The sequence below is a fragment of the Parus major genome, chromosome 12 (genome assembly GCF_001522545.3).
Source record: "Parus major isolate Abel chromosome 12, Parus_major1.1, whole genome shotgun sequence".
In the NCBI taxonomy this organism is placed as follows: Eukaryota; Metazoa; Chordata; class Aves; order Passeriformes; family Paridae; genus Parus; species Parus major.
The window spans coordinates 7,196,609-7,214,387 of NC_031781.1; the positions used below are offsets into that span (position 1 = coordinate 7,196,609).

Genomic DNA, 17,779 nt, shown 5'->3' on the forward strand with positions numbered 1-17,779 from the left:
AGGGGAGAAAAGTCGAAAGCAGCCCAGGAAATGCCTTTGTATCAGCACTTTGGTTTGGATTCATTTTCCTGTTAAAGTACAACAGTTCTGCCCATTTCACCTTGAAGCTTCCACGGGAGCCCAATTGCAGCTCCAAGCTGCAGCAGTGACAGTCTGATGTGTCTGCACTGGGACCTCGTAGATCTGGGACAGTGCTGGAGCCACTGACAGTGCTGATCAATGCAGCTGCTTGTGCACTCATTTAAAAACCTGCAAAAACAGGTTATGCACACATTTCTAGGGAGGTGCAATATCCCCTTATGCTGATGATTACTGTACTGTCTGTGGAAATCTTCACTGACTGCCTCATAAAAAGGGATGCATTTGAGCCAAGGCTTTTATGAGTTCTGTGGCCCAAATTTTTCAGTTGCTATAATTAAGTACTCTCATTTTCTCCCAAACAGTTCTAATCTGTTTGTTTTACTGCTGGATCCAGAATAAATGAATTATCATGAAACATATGAACTGTTTCAAATTCAGTAAGATCTGTGTCAACTGTCAAAACATAATGAGTTCTGGAGATAGTCAATGAATGAACCTCTAAACTGAATAAAATTCATGAACTCCAATTGTCTTTCAGATGCAATTGAAAACAACAATGAATGTTGTTTTTTTATGAAATGAACATCTGATTTACTCCTGCTCAGGAGCAGGCTGTTCATCAGTGCAGGGAATGTTGTGCCATTTCTATTTGTGCTCAGATCCCGCATTCACACACCAAGACAAGACTCTGAGTGCAGTGTGTCCCAAGAAAACACACAAATTGGGACCCCTGAAATCAAATTTGGGGCATGCACAGGAAAATAAATCCCATAAGGACCTAATGGGGATATGGACACTTAAAATAAAATGATTATTCCATGGAAACAGAATACACACAAGTAAAGTTTCATCACAGGGAGCACCTATGCATGCATTATGTACACAAGAATATGTATATTTAAGCTTTTTGAAGGAAACTGCTTCTTTTGATAAATTACATGTTTGTTTTCCTCCACTGCTAATGCTGGAACTTACAGTATTAGGGCAATTTCCAGTGATTGCATTAACCAAAGAGTATTACTACAGAGAGCTAATTGCTAGTTGTCAAAGTCACAGAAAAAACTGTTGTAAGGAAATAGCAATAATTAGTTTAATGAATTAACACTTTTCATGTGTATTGCTCTACATAGTATTTACACTGTAAAATGCTATAAGTAATACATCAAAAAGATGTTTAAAACATCAAAACCAAAACCAAGAGTCCTGCACTTAAATGGGAACATAAAATTTCCTGCTGGGGATGCGGAACATGGAATGCCATCTGTATTACATGGCACTGAGAAAACAGATTATGTTTGGACCTCTATTTCATAGCAGATGGGTTCATTAAATTTAATAGCCTCCAGAGCCTTTAGAAACAGTGTTAAAAACATGTGGAACATGCTGAGACACTTCACTTCTCGCCCCACAGTCATTATAACTCTGGCACAGACTATAAATATTACACTACTTTATTTCCATTGAATCGGATTACTATTATAATTATTTTTCATAGGGTACATTTACATGAGAAATGCAGAATGCAAATTGTTCTTCCTCAAAGTTTGAGATATGCAGTTGATGTCTTTAAATGCATTTTACAGTTCTTTGCACTTGGAGGCTTTTATATAGAACTTATTTTTATCTTCCTGCAACATCAGCAAGTAGCTGCAATGCCACAGCAAAGCTGGGTCCTAAGCAGCTCTGCTCCCTGTGTGGTTCAAATGAGACAAGTATTATGTTAAATCATTGAAAGGAAATCACAGGAGTGTTACATCTTGGCTTTTAGCTGTATATTGCCAAAATATTCTCTTTTCTAATACTTTATTATTTTATATGATGGGGTAACTTCAGTATGACCTTGGTCTCTGCTCATCTTTTATCACTGGATGAAAGAGAGATTAAATATCTAATTTTGAATCAGATTAGTTCCTACAGAAATATTGCTTTAAACAAAGTAAAGTCTCCTCTCTTTTTGAAATATTCTCAGTATTTGATAGAGGATTATTTTACTATTTAGTTTTTTATTTTAAATAATACTTTCAATGAGAATAAGTCTGCTTTACCATGTTTAAATGCTGTGACACCTGTCTAACCTTCCAAATCTTCATTTACTACATGTTCTGATGTTTAAACTAAATCACACTTGAAGAAATTGTCATCCTTGATCATGATTCTTTAAAAAAAAATAACTGTTTCCCAATAACCATATCAGCTTGTTCTTGTACAATGTAATTATCTTCTCTTTCCACTTTCCTGCAGAATGCTGTGATGTCCAGGCTGGCTTTTACTGTTTCCTAAGGTCACTCTTGCTTTTGGGTTGTACTGATTGTTTTAATGTGTATTTTCTTCTTCATATCCCTGACTCCAATTTTGCCACTGACCACTGCTGATATTATTATCATGACCTGCCAATTTTAATAAATCACCAAAGTCCTACCGCAGTAGATGATGGATGATTACAGGATTAAATACCAATTCCTTCCTCATATAATTTACATTTAAAGTAATAGGTAGGAATCACCAGTTGCTTAGAAAGGGCAGAGAATGAAAGGACATGGTAAGACAGGGTAGGTCAATGCAAAAATTGATTACTGGTCTTTCAAATGGTAGTGTTCAGTTCTATAGATTTCCCACACAAGTGTCTGGGTCTCGAGAATCACAGAGTGATTGCTTGTGTTTGGTTAAACTTGATTTCATAGAATTCTGTTAGGAAGAAATTTTTCCTAATATCCCAAATAAACTTTCCCAGGTACAACTTGAGGCTTCTTCCTCTTTTTATGGGAGAAGAGCCAACCCCCACCTGGCTGCAATCTCCTTTCAGGTGTTGAAGAGCCATAAGGTCCCCCCTGATCCTCCTTTTCTCCAGGCTAAACACTCCCAGCTACTGCCAAGGAGACTTGTGCTCCAGCCCCTTCCCCAGCTTCAGTGCCCTTCTCTGGGCACACTCCAGCACCTCAATGTCTTTTGTGTACTGAGGGGCCCAAATCTGAACCCAGGATTTGAGCTGTGGCTTCAACAGTGCCCAGTGCAGGGGGACAATCACTGCCCTGGTCCTGCTGGCCACACATTGCTGATACAGCCAGGATGCCACTGGCCTTCTTGGCCACCTGGGCTCATGGTCAGCTGCTGTCAAGCAGCACCCCCAGATCTTTTCCTGCCAGGCAGCTTTCCAGCCACTCTGCCCCAGTCTGGAGATGCAGGGGGTTGTGACCCAAAGGCAGGATCCACCTTTACCTTGTTGAACCTCACACCACTGATCTTGGCCCATTGATCCACCCTATCCAGCCCTCTCTGCAGAGCCCTTCTACCCTCCAGCAGATCAACACTCCCACCCAGCTTGGAGTCATCTGCAAATTTACTGAGGGTGCCCTCGATCCCCTCACAGTATCACTGATAAAGACATTAAACAAGACTGGCCCTAGTACTGATCCCAGGGGAACAGCACTGATGACCAGCTGCCAGGTGGATGTAACCCCATTACCACTCTCTGGGCCCAGTCATCCAGCCAGTTTTTTACCCAGCAAACAGTGCACTTGTCCAAGCCATGAGCAGCCCACTTCTCCAGGAGAATGCTGTGGGAAACAGCTTCAAAGGCTTTCCCTCATTGACCCTTGCTCTAGAGAGGTGTAATGTTTTGTAACTTGCAGTCAACTGGATCCCCTCTGGTCAGCCAGAACTGCTGATAAATAATGAAAACTGTTTCCTGAGATGAAAACTGATTGGATGTATTTGAATAAGAATCCATAGAATTACAAATGTCAGTAGGTTTCACCTGCTGGATGTTCTCCCACCAGTTACTATGTACAAATTACAAAGAATTGCTCTGCTGTTGAATTTGATTACCAGGCATTTTCATGCCAAAAGGGTATTGGTCCCATTTGCAGACACCTGCACACTGGAGATAGAGCAGCTTGGGACCACTTCCAGCTGGGATCTGCCAATGACTTACAGTGCCTTCGACCAAGAGGACAAAAAATGCTTTGCATCTCCACCTTGTTTCACAGGGAATTTTCTGGTTTTGTTGTGGCACAGAAATAAGATCCAAAGATGGCAAATCACTAATTAGAGAAAGAATTTGTTTATTCCCTATGTGCTATGGTGAATCCAGCATTTAGGAGAACAGGTTTATTCTTGGTGGAAATTACTTAATGACATTCACAACTGATATCTGCCCATCTTTTATTTTACTGCCTCTACTCTGAGTGACGTTGAGTTAATTATAAGGAGATTGTAGGTATTTTGTCAGATATATTACCTTTTTCCAGTGTGTTTCTGTCTATAGTTTTCATGTAATAGATTTTTTAGGGTAAATTATAATGTAGGAAAGCAATGAATTTAGTATAATGTACTAAATCCCATTCTTTGATCTCATATTTATCATTCCTTGACTTTCTGGAAGGAAGAGGGCAGTGAAGATGAAATGTAATTTATCTGCACTATTGGAGTAAAAACCTGCAATAATAAGAAAGGCTTATTAAATGATTGGTACTATTTGAGCTTTGCTGCAGTGGCAGAATTCAGTGCAAAAAAAGAGAAGAACAGAGAATAAAAGGAAATAATTTTCTCTTTTGTCTATTGTTCTGCAGATATGGAAGTCTTTAGTTATTTATAGCTCTTTTTGTATAATCAGGAGTTTTCACATACAACTCAGTCATGTGTGCAATAAGCATAAACGTTGGAGTTCATGTTTATCACAGTCATTATGACAAGTATTTTCTTTAAAGTTAGTAATTTGCAGAGAAATTATTCAGAAATATACAAGGAATTAAATGATGTTTCTTACTGAAGTTTTTGCTGCTTGACAGCAAGGTGTTTGGCCTTGGTCTACTCTGCTGTATTTTGTCAGATCAGATCTTTCCAAGCAGGGATTTTCACGAAAGGATAGTTTAAAGATGATCTATCCAATTGGTAAATGATCTTCAGCAACATCAGTGCCATCAAGGGAAAGTTTAGAACTCATAAGTATTTTCTCTGGAATTTATAACAACCGTTTCACCTGCCCTGATGTCAGTTTTTGGGGTGTAGGGAAATGTATTCACCCTAAATACTAGTTTATATTTGCTATTTCTAGGAAAATCATTAAAATGTGCAAGGGCTCTCAAGTAAGCGTTGTCACAACCCTACAGGGCCATTGCATTTAAGAACTTTTACAGAATAGGATTTTTCTCTTTTTTTACACTACCTTTTATTTAGTGGCACATAAATACTTAAACAGCAAACACATTAGAAAGTGTATACTGATACCAAAAACCAGCACAAATTACAGAGCTTTCTAATGTCTTTTTATTCTTTTGCAGCTAATGAACTCTGAGTAATAATAAAGGCCTCAGATTTCTATGTTGACAGGTTTATTCCATAAAACTGTCCAAAAAGTAGAAGTAAACTACCTAAGTCAGCTATATGCTTGTATTCCACATGGGTTACATTTATTGATTATCATTCTTCCTTATTTTACTCTCTAGTAAATCAGTAGTATCTGTCTTATGTAACCTGGAGTTATGCTGATGTAAACCAGAACAAATATTCATTGTGTCAGTTAAAAAAAAAAAAAATAATAATAAATCTTAGTTTAAGGTGCTGGGATTATACTTCTGTTGACTGAGGGAGCATTCTAACATTTTGTATAAAACCTCAGAAATTTGAGTTACAGTGGACAACAAATTGTCTCTGTAAAAAAATAAGTTTAGCCTTTACCTCCTTCACCTTGTCCTTTTTGTCTTATAATCTAGTTTAAGAAAATGAAGATAGTGAAATCTGATTTTGCAATAATCAGGGGGTTTATGCTCATGAAAATGTTGCCATGTACTACAAGATGATGGTATTTATTCTATTTTAGGTTCTACTATGCCTAAAAACAACCTTGGTGTCTGCAAACAGCTCTAGTTCTGTGACAGGTGAAAGAATTTTGAGACCTTTTTTTATGAGTTCTTGTAGTGAAGGAGGGGTAAGGTTTTCATGACCTGCTGGATAATGCAATAAAGCAGAAGAGAGGAGAAGGTGATGGGTAACTTTACCTTAGGCCAAAATGTTTCCTTGATCTAGATTTCATGTGCAGTGTATTAAAAAATGAAAAACTGCATGGTTGAATGTAACTTAGATCATCTAGAAATGCTGTCAGCTTTGTTAGCTTCCAACAAATCAGAGCCTTAGGTACTGACCATCAGGTCACACGGGCCTTTGGGAAGCTTTGAACTTTCAATATCTGCAGAGTAACAACAAAAAAACTTCCAAAATACAACAGCAAAAGAACTGTAGCTCTTTCTCCAGAGTGACTGAACCTTTCTAGGACCTGATGAATTCATCCTGCAGTATGAAGAGTCCATAAAATGCTCCATGGCTGTTTCAATAAAGCTATAAAATCTCAATGTGACACTAGAATGGTGAGGTGCATTAGCTTGGGCTTCTTAGGGGGGTATGAAGACAGAACCTGGTCCTCAAAGCAGAGTCAGTGAACAGGATGCAGCATTGATGGTGTCATTTTGTCCTTTCTGATGGCAGCACTAACCACGTGTGTAATACCAACCTCCCCAAAGATGATAGAAAAAATTTATAGAAAAAGGAACATATTTTTAGATTAGGAGCTTAAAAATAATGCTTTTAACAGTTAGAGACTTAAACGTGCCTTCTGCTCTTGTACATCTCTGTTAGCTGATAAAATCAGTTGCTTTGCCCGGCATGTCAGCCTGAAACCACATGTTGCTAATTTGGAAACCACCTGTGGTCATCTTGATATTAGAGCATAGTATTTTAGCATAATGTTAATTTATTTCCAAAATGCACACTGAGCATTTGATTCTCAAATTTTGTATACAAAACCTGGACAAAATTTTTAAGGAGATTTATTCCTGGTTTCTGAGAGCATCCCTCTTCCCTGACAAAGCAGAACAGCACTTTTAAACATCTACCTGAGCCCAGTGCCTGGGATTCATGTACTATTTTTATGCACTGTTTTTGAACATAATTTGTTCCTTCTTTTTCTTTATGTTTCACCTGAACTTTTTCAGATGTGTCTTGGATGGACTCATCAGTGCTTATCCCTTTCACAGGCAAATTGATAAACGAGACAAAAGATGATTGTCTTTGAAAGGGAATGAAGTTTTTTTGAAAGGTTTGAAGCTTCTCCGTTAATTGTTGTGCACAAGCTGCCTTTCCTGCTGGTTTCTGGTGCCCTTGATCTATTACCATATCTGTGGATTTCTTCTTCTCAGCAAATGAAATGATCCTAATATTTTTGTGCAGCCTTTCTTCCTTTGAAATAATCTCTTGTTGTTTATCAGCTCAAATGATCTCATGAGTGTGTGGTGTCTATCTTGTTCTGCCCTCCAGCCTCCTGCTCCACACAGAGCAGTTCTGGGCCATTGCTTACTGACATTGCCTTTAAGATGTTTTGTGCCAGCTGAATATAAAATCTGTAAAAAATTTCTGCTCATTCAGAAGCAATCAGTGGGGGAGGAAAAGAACCCTAATAAAATACAATAATTATTCTGAATGTATTTTTTAGGCAGCTAAGCAGATTGTTCCTTCTGAAAATGTCCAGTATTTTAATTCTAAAAGATAATTGGTTCCAGAACTTAGAGCCTTATACTGATTCCAGTCTTTGCCTCAAACTTCTAGAATCAGGAAGTCAATTTCAAAATTAAAATTTGGGAGGACTTAAAGCAAGTAAGAGAAAGAGTAAAGTCCCATTAATTACAACCTTCCCTCCTCCAAACCCAACTCCAATTTCCTTCACTTTGATATTCCTAGAATCTTTTGCAGCCCAGATTAATTTCCTACAAGATAAATTTAGTCCTCTAGTTAGCAAAAGTAGACAAATTAATTACACACTCTTACTGATGAGATTCTCAGTGATGATTTTTTTCCCTATGCCTGATTTTTCTGGTCATGTTCTTGTATGCTGAATTTCAGACATTTGAAATCAATCAGTTATTTTTCTATTTTTCCCCAAGTGGTGTGTGCTAAACATTTCACAGTAGTTTTGCAGGTGCCTTGTTTGGTCCTGGTATTAGCTGAAGCTTGTTTTTTCAATTACAAGTTCATTGATTTCATCATAAATTAAAAAAAAAAACAAAACCAATACCAAACAGGACAAACAAACAAAACCCCAAAACAACTGCCACAATAATGCAGCTTAAATGAAGAAAACGAAAGCAAAATCATCTTGAATTAAATATTGCAAATAAGTCCTGTCAGTCCTCTGATGTCAGGGCAGGTTTTTTTTTCAGAATACAAATATTTTTATTCTTAACCCTGAATCCTTGACACAAAATTAGTTGTGAACTTCATAATGGGTCAGTCTTGTCTCCATACCTGTAAATAGTGTCCTCTGCAAATAAGAAAACATTTGCTTCTACAGGAAACTGCTTGACATAAGTAACTTCCTACCTGTTTCTTTATTGCACATTTTGTGGTCCTAGTCCAAAATGCTGGGAACCTGAAATGATAATGTTTGCACACAAATGCCAGCGAAAGATTCTTCATTAAATGCAAGATCCATGAGGTAAAACTGGTATGAATTGTGCTTCATTCCAAAGTTATGTCATGGCAGAAACCTTCACTCCTGTGAGGTTGTGATCCCCACTACAGCAAAGCAGAAATGGTCTCAGGTTTCTAAGAGCCCTTAAAGACACAGATTGTTTGTGACAGTAGGGGAGAGGGACAGAGGAATGGAAAATGAGTCTGGATACACCTTCCACTGCTTCTGGACATGCAGAAGAAATGGTATTGCTTTGTGGAAAAGAGATGGAGAAAACCAATGGTTTGGGATAATTCAGCTATACAGGTTCTTACAGCCATTCCCTTCTTAGGCTGTGTTGGATGATTGCAAAACAGACTACAGAGCCACACATCTCTTCTAGAAGTACAATCCCATTTAATACAATCAGAGTAACACGCTAAAAATCACAAACACAATTAGTAAATCTGATTTTTTAGGAGACATTCTGGCTTGCTTTACACATTCAGTAGATCAAACACACTTTCATCTATCTTCAGAAAGGAGTTATCTTTAGATGTTGGTCTTACAATGATATGTAGAGCAAGATTTAATACAGTGCAAGATCAAAACCCCACTAAACTCACTGCAGCATCCTCATTGACTCTAACAGATATTGTGTGAGGCTTTGCTTGGGTCGGCTTTGAGGACAGAGTTGATTTTACCATGAGAGAAAGAGGATGTGTGATTGGCTCCTAAGAGGATTTATGATCAAGAAATGATTTTTTGTCTGTAGGAGGACTGTCAAAGAACCTGCCCTTTTCCCAAATGTGGAAGAGCATTTATGTGAGATGAACAAATGAATGAGTGTGTGTATGCACCTGTCTTCTTTCCTTCCTTCTCTTCCTCCCTTTCTTTTTTTGTAAGAGATAAAAAGACTAGATATACAAACTTCAATGTGAATTGAATCCTTTAGTATCAGTGATGTGTATCTAACAACCATTATGTTACAAATATTAAGTTTTGCCTGGACTTGTCTATATTTAGAAAATTATTCCAATTCCATGAATGAATATTTGTACAGCTTTTAATTAGGAAGGATAGACCTACTCTACAGCAGACAAGAAAATAGTTGTATCAATAATTTCTATAGGAAGATATAAATATAATAATGTTTGTACAGAATATATGTTTGCATATATAAGCAGAATTGACTATGGATAAATATTTCAATCTTAGGAGTATTTAGTTATTGGTGTAATAATGAAAATAAGACTTGCTCCCTTTAAACACACAAGCATGAGGCCAAAATTTTGGTCATGGTGTGTGGAATGCTCATGAATGTCAGGTTCTGCTGCTTTGATTTGTAGTCATGTGGCTTGTCCATACAATTAGTAGAATTCTATAAAAAATATTTATTAATAAAGTTCCTAACAAAACCTCATGTTTAAAGTAATCACTTGGTTTAATTTAAGTATAATCTTTTCTGTAAATATTTTTCATTCATTAAAAAGAGAGAACAGTGAGTTTATACAAATGAAAGAGTCACATGCATAGACTCACAGAATATATGAGTATGGATTTCTTGTCTGTTCATTTCCACATGAAGCTCAGAGAGCAGATGCAGACAGATATGATTTAAATAACAGTTTTAAAAGTTGAGAATATTTAGATCCTTTTTGTGCTGATTCTCATTTTATAAAAAGATTCATAGACTGCTTTAGGAACTTTTCAGTCATTTGCATTAATAAGCAGTTAATGTATTTTAGAAAATGTATCAAATCTTCAAAGAGTGGAGCCATGTAACTTTTTATTTTACTATTTCTTAATTCCAATCCAATGCCTTTACAGCTCCTGTGTGTTCTCTTTTTCATATTTCACAGGAGCTAAATTCTTTCCTTTCTGTCATCTATAGGAATTCTCTTTAAAGAGAAGTAGAATTGTAGTTTTCATCTATGTTTTATAACTCTCTTCTCCATAGCAACATTTAAATTTCCTCTGATGGGTGTGCTTTGTATGCAGAGCACAGTCTATCCTTGACTAAAATGCTGTAGCTACTGAAAAATATGTGGTAGCACAGTAAAACAATTATGTGAACAATGAAGGATTTGGTGTTAAATCCCCTGAAAAATCAAGTGCATTTTCTTAGAGATGTTGGCCTAGTAAGCTGCAGGTTAATGTCACTCTTTTAATATTTATACTGAAGTCTTAATGTCAGAAACATCCCAGTAGGAGGCTGAATTTTATTTCTTCCTCAGTGTGTGCATATAATTTTCTATGATGCCTGTAGTACTTAGATGGGGGGGATAAGTGCACAGATTGCAAAAGAGAAATTGTCAAAATCATAATATTTAAATGCTGTATCTTATAGCAACTGAGTAAGTAGATTTTAAAGCAGAAAGTTTAAATTTTCTGCTCTAAAATAGAGAATTAGAATATTATTTCTATTCTTTCCCAAGCTTTTGCTATTTATAGGAAGAGCTGAGGAAACCTGCTAGCAAAGTATGAAATGTTTTGCATTTCTCCATGTTTGCCACAGCACTTCATATCTTTCCTGAAAATGTCTTTTTGAAAAGTGGAAGTTCTAAGCCCTACATCCCATGTCAAATAAAGAGTCAGTATGTGACATGGATGGGACGAACATCAACATTAAAAACACCATAAATTTAGCAAGGCATTAAGGTTAAATTTAGTGCAGCTCAGAAAGTATTTATAGAAATGTCTTTATTATCAAAACCATATCCAGACTTGCTGATTATTTACTGATATGTTTGCAGTTACTTTTTGTTGATTTGTATTGTTTCTGATTGTGGAACAATCAAGCCTGTAGGGCTGTTTTTCTGTGACTTTTAAAAGCTTGGCGGGAGAAAAGGACTGTGGAAATGAGGCCAGTGAATGTAAAATAAGAGTCTATTTTTTTCCAGTGTTTAAACATAAGTAATTGCAAAAGTATACTTTTTATAACAGTAATTCCATTAAATCATTAGAAAAATAGAAATGGAAAGTTGATATCATAATTATATATGTTATTTTTGTTTCATTAGTAATAGAACCCATGGTTTTAGATATAGTAAGAAACTACTGAGTATAATTTACTCTTGCAGAAGATTTTTTTTGCTGTTCTTCAAACAAGCATCAGGTTGAAGTCTGATCCAACAGAACAATAAGTCTATAATTCTACTGTGTTTTCCTTTAAAACTTTTGGCCTTGGTTTCTTGGAAATCTAGGGCATGCAGCTACATAATGTTTTGAATAAATTATTGAAACAGCTCTAAAATATTTTAACCTTTTTCTTTTCAATTATTATTAAATCAATTGCAAAATCAGTCTTTACAAACTTCTTTTGATAAGGGTGAAAGGAGATGGCCTTTTACGAGGTACTTATGAGAACTAGTGGTCTAGACTCATTCCTGCTCTAAAGACAGTATTTCAGGTCTCTGCAGTTTTGTTTGGTTCAATCATGTTGGTGTCACAGGTATCTGATCCAAAAAATTGTGCAAAGTCCTTAATGTTGTATCCCTTTGCCTGTCTTGTGTTTTTTTACCATGCTAGTAGTGTCTAATTTTTCTTTTTCTGATAATACCACATTTCCATGAAGGGCTCAAAACAATGCTAGATTATTTGCAAATGTGGAAAGCATGCCAGTGTGTGCACACCAGTATTGAAAAACCTCCTGCAGTTATTTATTCTGTGTTAGATGGTGTGACGGGACCCCAAGTTGACCTGAATTTAGACGTGGAATTCTCAACATGTCTTACTGACATCAAGCATATTGTGAACCTCAGGGGGCCCCCACTTTCTGAGAGTAATTTTTTTTACAATACAAAATAGAGTAAGAAAATGTTTTTAGTAAAGATTTTTTTTTTCTAGTTAAAAGGAGTTTGAAAACAAATCCCACTCCTTTTTTACCTGTGCTCTTGCAATGCTCCATTGCTTTAGTCTTGCTCTTTCATCTAAGAATTTTTTTTTAAGTTTCAGCAAAATCTGTGTATTTCCATCAAGATCCCTAAGTCTGCTTTTTCTAAATCAGAAAACCAGGAAATTCTCTTGTGTTTTCCCTGGTGCTCACAGGTGTGCAGGCTCCTGTCTCTGCTGTGCCTGGCAGTACAGCAAAGGTCTCTTCCTCAGCAGCTTTGTGCAGCAAGGTCCATTTTCCTTCAGCTGGCTCCTCCTGACCCACAGCTCCATGAACCAGGAGGCAGCAAATGGCCAGGGATCCTCCCTGAGCTCCAGTCACAATAATTTTAACAAAACCTGCTTTACCCAGATGGCAAACTCGGAGCAAGTAAAACAGATCTGTATCATGTGTATTGTTTAGGGACAAGCACCTGAGGGAAGAAGAGGCACTACAGGAAAGCAGGAAGAGGAGGTACTTTGGTGTGGCTGGAGCTGAATAAAAGCACCCAAAGGGCACAATTTACCAGGGGTGAAGGTAAAATAGAAATACCTGCAGTGCTGGAGGGCCAGGGAAGGATCACACTTTGCTCTAAAGCTGCCTCTTGGCAGGGTGTGAAGCAAACACACCCATCAGAGGCACCTGCTGGCTTTTACACACAGACAGGCAGCTCTTACTCTGTTCAATAAAGGGTCAGACCAGAGGACTATTACTGTTATTGTTAGGAAAATTATTTGTTTCCTATGGCCTCACAGAAGGGGTCATGTCAGACAAAACTCCACAGTTTATTTCAGAGGAACTTGTAGCAAGTATTAAACTGAATTGCTGACATATAGGACGTTCTATCAGCCAAGTCTCAAATCAGCAATAGGATGAAAATTTACCTGATGGGAACAAAGGCTTTTTTTTTTTTCTCCCCACTGTTTTTTATTGAAGAAAGACCTTGAACCTGGATTTTTAAGCCTAGGTGAAATGTGTTGAGAATTCCAGCCCCAGAAAAACATGATGCTCTCATCTATTGACTTTATTATTCTTAATCAGGGTTGTGACTATTGATATTTCAGAGAATGGAAATACTCTTGATTTTAGAAAAGGTTATAAATTGGATTGATTAACTGAATTCACCAGCAGATAATAAAGAACTCTAGTTTGTAAATGCTTATTTATGTGCTCATGAAAATAATCTGAGTGAAAGCAATAGGGGTCACTTTGTATTCAAAAGTGTGAAGCATCTTGTTTGTGTGGTAGTTATTAATATGAAATCCTCATTTCAATCCATCTGACTGTAACTCACTCACTTGACAAAACTTGACCTGACTGTATTTGGCAAATTTTTAAAAAAACCAAAAAAACAAAAAAACAGTTACAACTTTTTCCTCTTGTTTGTTTGAATGAAAAAAAGAAAAAGTGTCCACTTCTCAGAGTCAAGGTAATTAACCAAGGCAGAGGCTAACTAGTTAAACTTTCAGAAAGGCTTTAAACTGCTCTAACCTGTTATACAGGATTTAGGTCATGTATTTACAATTCACAGATATCTGCAATTTCTGCAGCAACCCTTTTATAGTGTTCAATGTAGAAATTTAATTTTTTAAAAGGGCTTGTTTTGAAATACATATAGGCCATACTTTAATGTGATTATAGTTTGTATTGTGATATTGGATCACTGCAGTTTAAGGATGAAAGAATTTTACTTGTAGCAATTCTTCCTGACATTAATTTTGTTACCATTTTACATTGTGAAAATGGAGAAATTGTGGCTGCTTGCTCCCAGTATTTGTGAATTAGAGATCATGTGAGACAGCTCTTTCATGATATATACCTTGTGGATATTAGCTTTTAACAGAGGACTGTGTTGAAGTTTTGTGTTGTTTTTTTTCTCTATTTGTTTTCATTCAGAGGAAGGGCAAAAGGTCAGTCAAAAGCTCACTAGAGATCTTGAAAGTCTTTTTGCATTTGGCATCAATTCACCTGCCCGTTTCCGTGTTCAGATGATGCCTTTAAAGAAAACATTTGAGTTGGACTAAGAAATTTTCTGAGGAGGTGGACTTAGCTCAAGGCTAAAGTGCTACGTGTGTGAATTTCTCCACAAGTGTGGAGTAAGAGGAGAAGAATTCAGAAAAAGGGAAAACTGTATTGTGCCTGTAACAGTTTGGTTTTCTGACTTCCTCCACTACAATGGGTTTTCTTTTTTCTGAAGTGAAAACAGAACCCATCTTTCAGCTCTTGGTAAATTATGTCTTTTATACATGATGGAGTCTGCTGCCTGCTCTCAGTGCCTTTATACATGAGTTGTTGCTTACAGTAAATACTGTGCACACAACCAGGTATGGCTACTCTTGTCTGATAACATTTGTGTGGTACAAATATGCATATATGCATAAACACTTGCATTTGATTTGCATATATGCACATATAATCATACTTGTGTTTACAGCACAGAAATGTATTGTTCTATGCATATATTATTGTATATTATGCATGTATTGTAATCTGTTTGCATAAGCAGTTACTAACTTTCTATTCCCATTCTGGTTTTCTTTCCTCTGTTATGGAGGATGCAACCTTCTACTTTAATATGATAATCTCCTCCTAATGTCTGTTTCATTTAATACTAAAACTGTCTTTATGTTGAATTATATTTGTGTACAGGAAGATGGAACTACTTCACAGTTCAGGTGTGATACCATATCTGATGAGAAAACAATCCCTTTTTTGGTGTGGTAGTATTTAACAAATTAAATGGTGCTTTTGTGATACCTTGTAGAGAAGCTGTCAAATCATAAAGTCAGCCCTCAATAAGTTGAATCAATTGGCAATGTAAACCTAGTTCCTTTAGTTTCTCTCCTTTACACTTTGTTCTATATTATGATTATGCTTTTATTAATACAGCAGCTAAAGTAGCTGTTCAAATTAATTTAATGTATAATTACTTGTTCTGTTTTGTTGTTTTCCAGCTCCCTCAGGCACAAAAGGTAAAATATTTTAATCAAATCCTAGTCATTCCAAGTAGTCACCAGTGCTTCACGTTTCCATGGTGGTGTGAGTGCGGTACAGGTGGTGATCAGTGAAACACTTCACTGTCACGGGGGCTCCGAGCTCGGCCCCAGGAAGGAGCCTGGCTTTGAGCCCAGCTGAGGTACCTGCTGGGAGCAGCTCTTCAAACATATGAGCTATTTCAACATGCCAGGCGTCCAGTAGCTTGGAAATAACAACTTGGAAACAACTTGGAAACGACAGGGAGGCTATTTTATCAGCAATTTGAAATAATAGCAGGGATTAAAAAAAAAAAGCCAACCCACTCCATTAATCCATGTGAAATATTTCTGGATCTGTTGTAGAGACTGCAGAATCCATGGCATAGCTGGTACCCTTTCACTGCTCCCCACTGTATCTACCAACACACCCCTGAACATTCAGCATTTGACTTCTCTAGCAGGTTGCACACTTTTCATACAACGTGCTCTTGCCTTTAAACCACTTCTGCATCGATATGGTGTTACCAGAGTCAGCACAGCTCGTCAGGACAGCACACTCAGTGTGCCAAAGAATTGCTTGGTGCCTGTTGCATCGTCCTTATGTATCTCACAAATATAATCAAGGCTTCCAGAAACTAAAAAATCTAGCTGGTGTTTTGTGGTTTTGGTAAAAAAAGTATTAAAATGATAAAAAGGAATAGAATATGCTGGGCAATTGCAACACTCACTTGTCCAAGTCATTCTTATTCTTGGTAAAGCACCTTCAATAAGAAATGTCACAGCAATTAGTTTGATGTCACTGTTATTAACATTCATGGATGATGATAGAAGTTCAGTTTTTTAATGAAAGCAATAAGAGAAGTGATCTTTCACTTCATAGCTTTTGAAGAATGGTGAGGGCATCCACAGAACTTAGAACTTCACTAACATATCTCAGCCACTTTTTAGTTTAAAAAGGGAGAAATATGAAGATGGGAGGCTTTATTTTTATGATGTATTTGAAAATCCCTTGCTCATGGAGCTCAGAAAATTCTATTTCAAACCTGAAAGTAATATGCTACTTTATGACACTGGACTATGTCCGTGGTTTGTTCATGCTTTGATAGTTGCAGAACATGGTACCAAAAAAATGTTTGGTTTGTGTTGTTTGGTTTTTTTGTTTTTTTTTAATAAAAAAAAATAAAAACCTTTTCTTGAAATAAAAGGTTTCAATAAATATTTTGTGTACAGCTTTCTGGAAAAGTAGAAGGACCAAAAGAGTGGCTAGGGTAGCTAACTTTGGCTTTTTCATTTTCACCTGCTTGTCTAAATGTTTGTGCCAAATGCTTCTCTTAACAGTTTGCAGAAAGAAGAGAGTCAGACTGCAATGTGCTGGTGCAGGAAGTACAAGCTGCTTGTCAGTTTGTGCCATGTGGTTCTGTATTACCTGTTCTGATGGCCACAAATCTGAATAATCTGTCACAAATTACTCAAGTTTGTGGTTAACAAACACAATTTTCATAAATGGTCCAAGTTGCCAATTTTCAGTGATTTTTACCCCTGGATCAAACAAATGCAGAACTAAAGCCACACATTTTTATATGCACACATAGCTGACTTCAGTCTAGTTGACTGTGTATTACTTTTGTGCAGAGAAAGAGGATAGAGGTGGGAAGGAAGGAATGGGATGGGGAGGGGGGACAGGTACAAGTAATCCTCCTGGGCTTTTGATAACTTCAGGCAAGAAATATGCCTTTTAATAAGGGTGGCCAGGCAGCTTATGAACAAACCAAGAGAATCTCTCTTGCTCTCTGCAAGGTGAAGGGAAGCAGCACAGGGCTGGTGCATGCCTTCATGAATGACTTAGTCACTGTTTTGCCATGTGGTGTCTGAACTTGTACTGTATTTTTGTTGGAATCTATGTATCATCTTGCATATGTTTTCTCTATAAACATTTCAAACAGTCATGTCTCTCTAAACATGTTCACTTTAATCTTTGAGTGATCTGAAGAAAAATGTGGCATTTCAAGTTTACCTTTAATATTTCATATCTATTATAAATACTTCACTATCTTGATGAAATGTGTTTTCTCTTATATGTGGGACAATTTGGCTTCAGTCTTTTCAGTGTTTAATCAGTGTTCTGTGGTGATTAGCTATTGAGTTTGAAGACCTGTAGGTTTTCAACTGTCTACAGCAGTTAAATAACAATTAAACCTGTTACTCTTATGCCATCTGCTCTTAGCCAAACTGGTGTAAATTCAGAATTGGAGAGCAGGTGAAATGAATAACGATGGTTTTAAGGTGGATATGATATGCACCATGATATTTGTCTTGAAAAGATCTTTGTGATATGCCCTATAGTTAAAATAGAAAATACCACAAAACCAAATGAAACCAACAACCCACCCAACCAGACAAAAAACACCAACC

The 17,779-nt window shown here is 36.9% G+C and overlaps 1 protein-coding gene across 5 annotated transcripts in view; it reads left to right on the forward strand.

Annotated features, from left to right (window-relative positions):
* The window catches only part of CACNA2D3 (calcium voltage-gated channel auxiliary subunit alpha2delta 3), a 385,680-nt gene that overhangs the window by 254,974 nt on the left and 112,927 nt on the right, over positions 1 to 17,779 (forward strand). For 4 of the 5 annotated variants that reach the window (XR_001523933.2, XM_015641179.3, XM_015641180.3 and 1 more), the window contains one exon: positions 15,347 to 15,364. The exons of the other annotated variant lie outside the window; for it this stretch is intronic. Coding sequence is in view for 3 of the 4 variants with exons in the window: in XM_015641179.3 (XP_015496665.1) it covers positions 15,347 to 15,364 (18 nt within the window). In the remaining variant the exon portion in view is untranslated. The remainder of the gene's footprint in view (positions 1 to 15,346; positions 15,365 to 17,779) is intronic. 5 annotated transcript variants of the gene reach the window in all.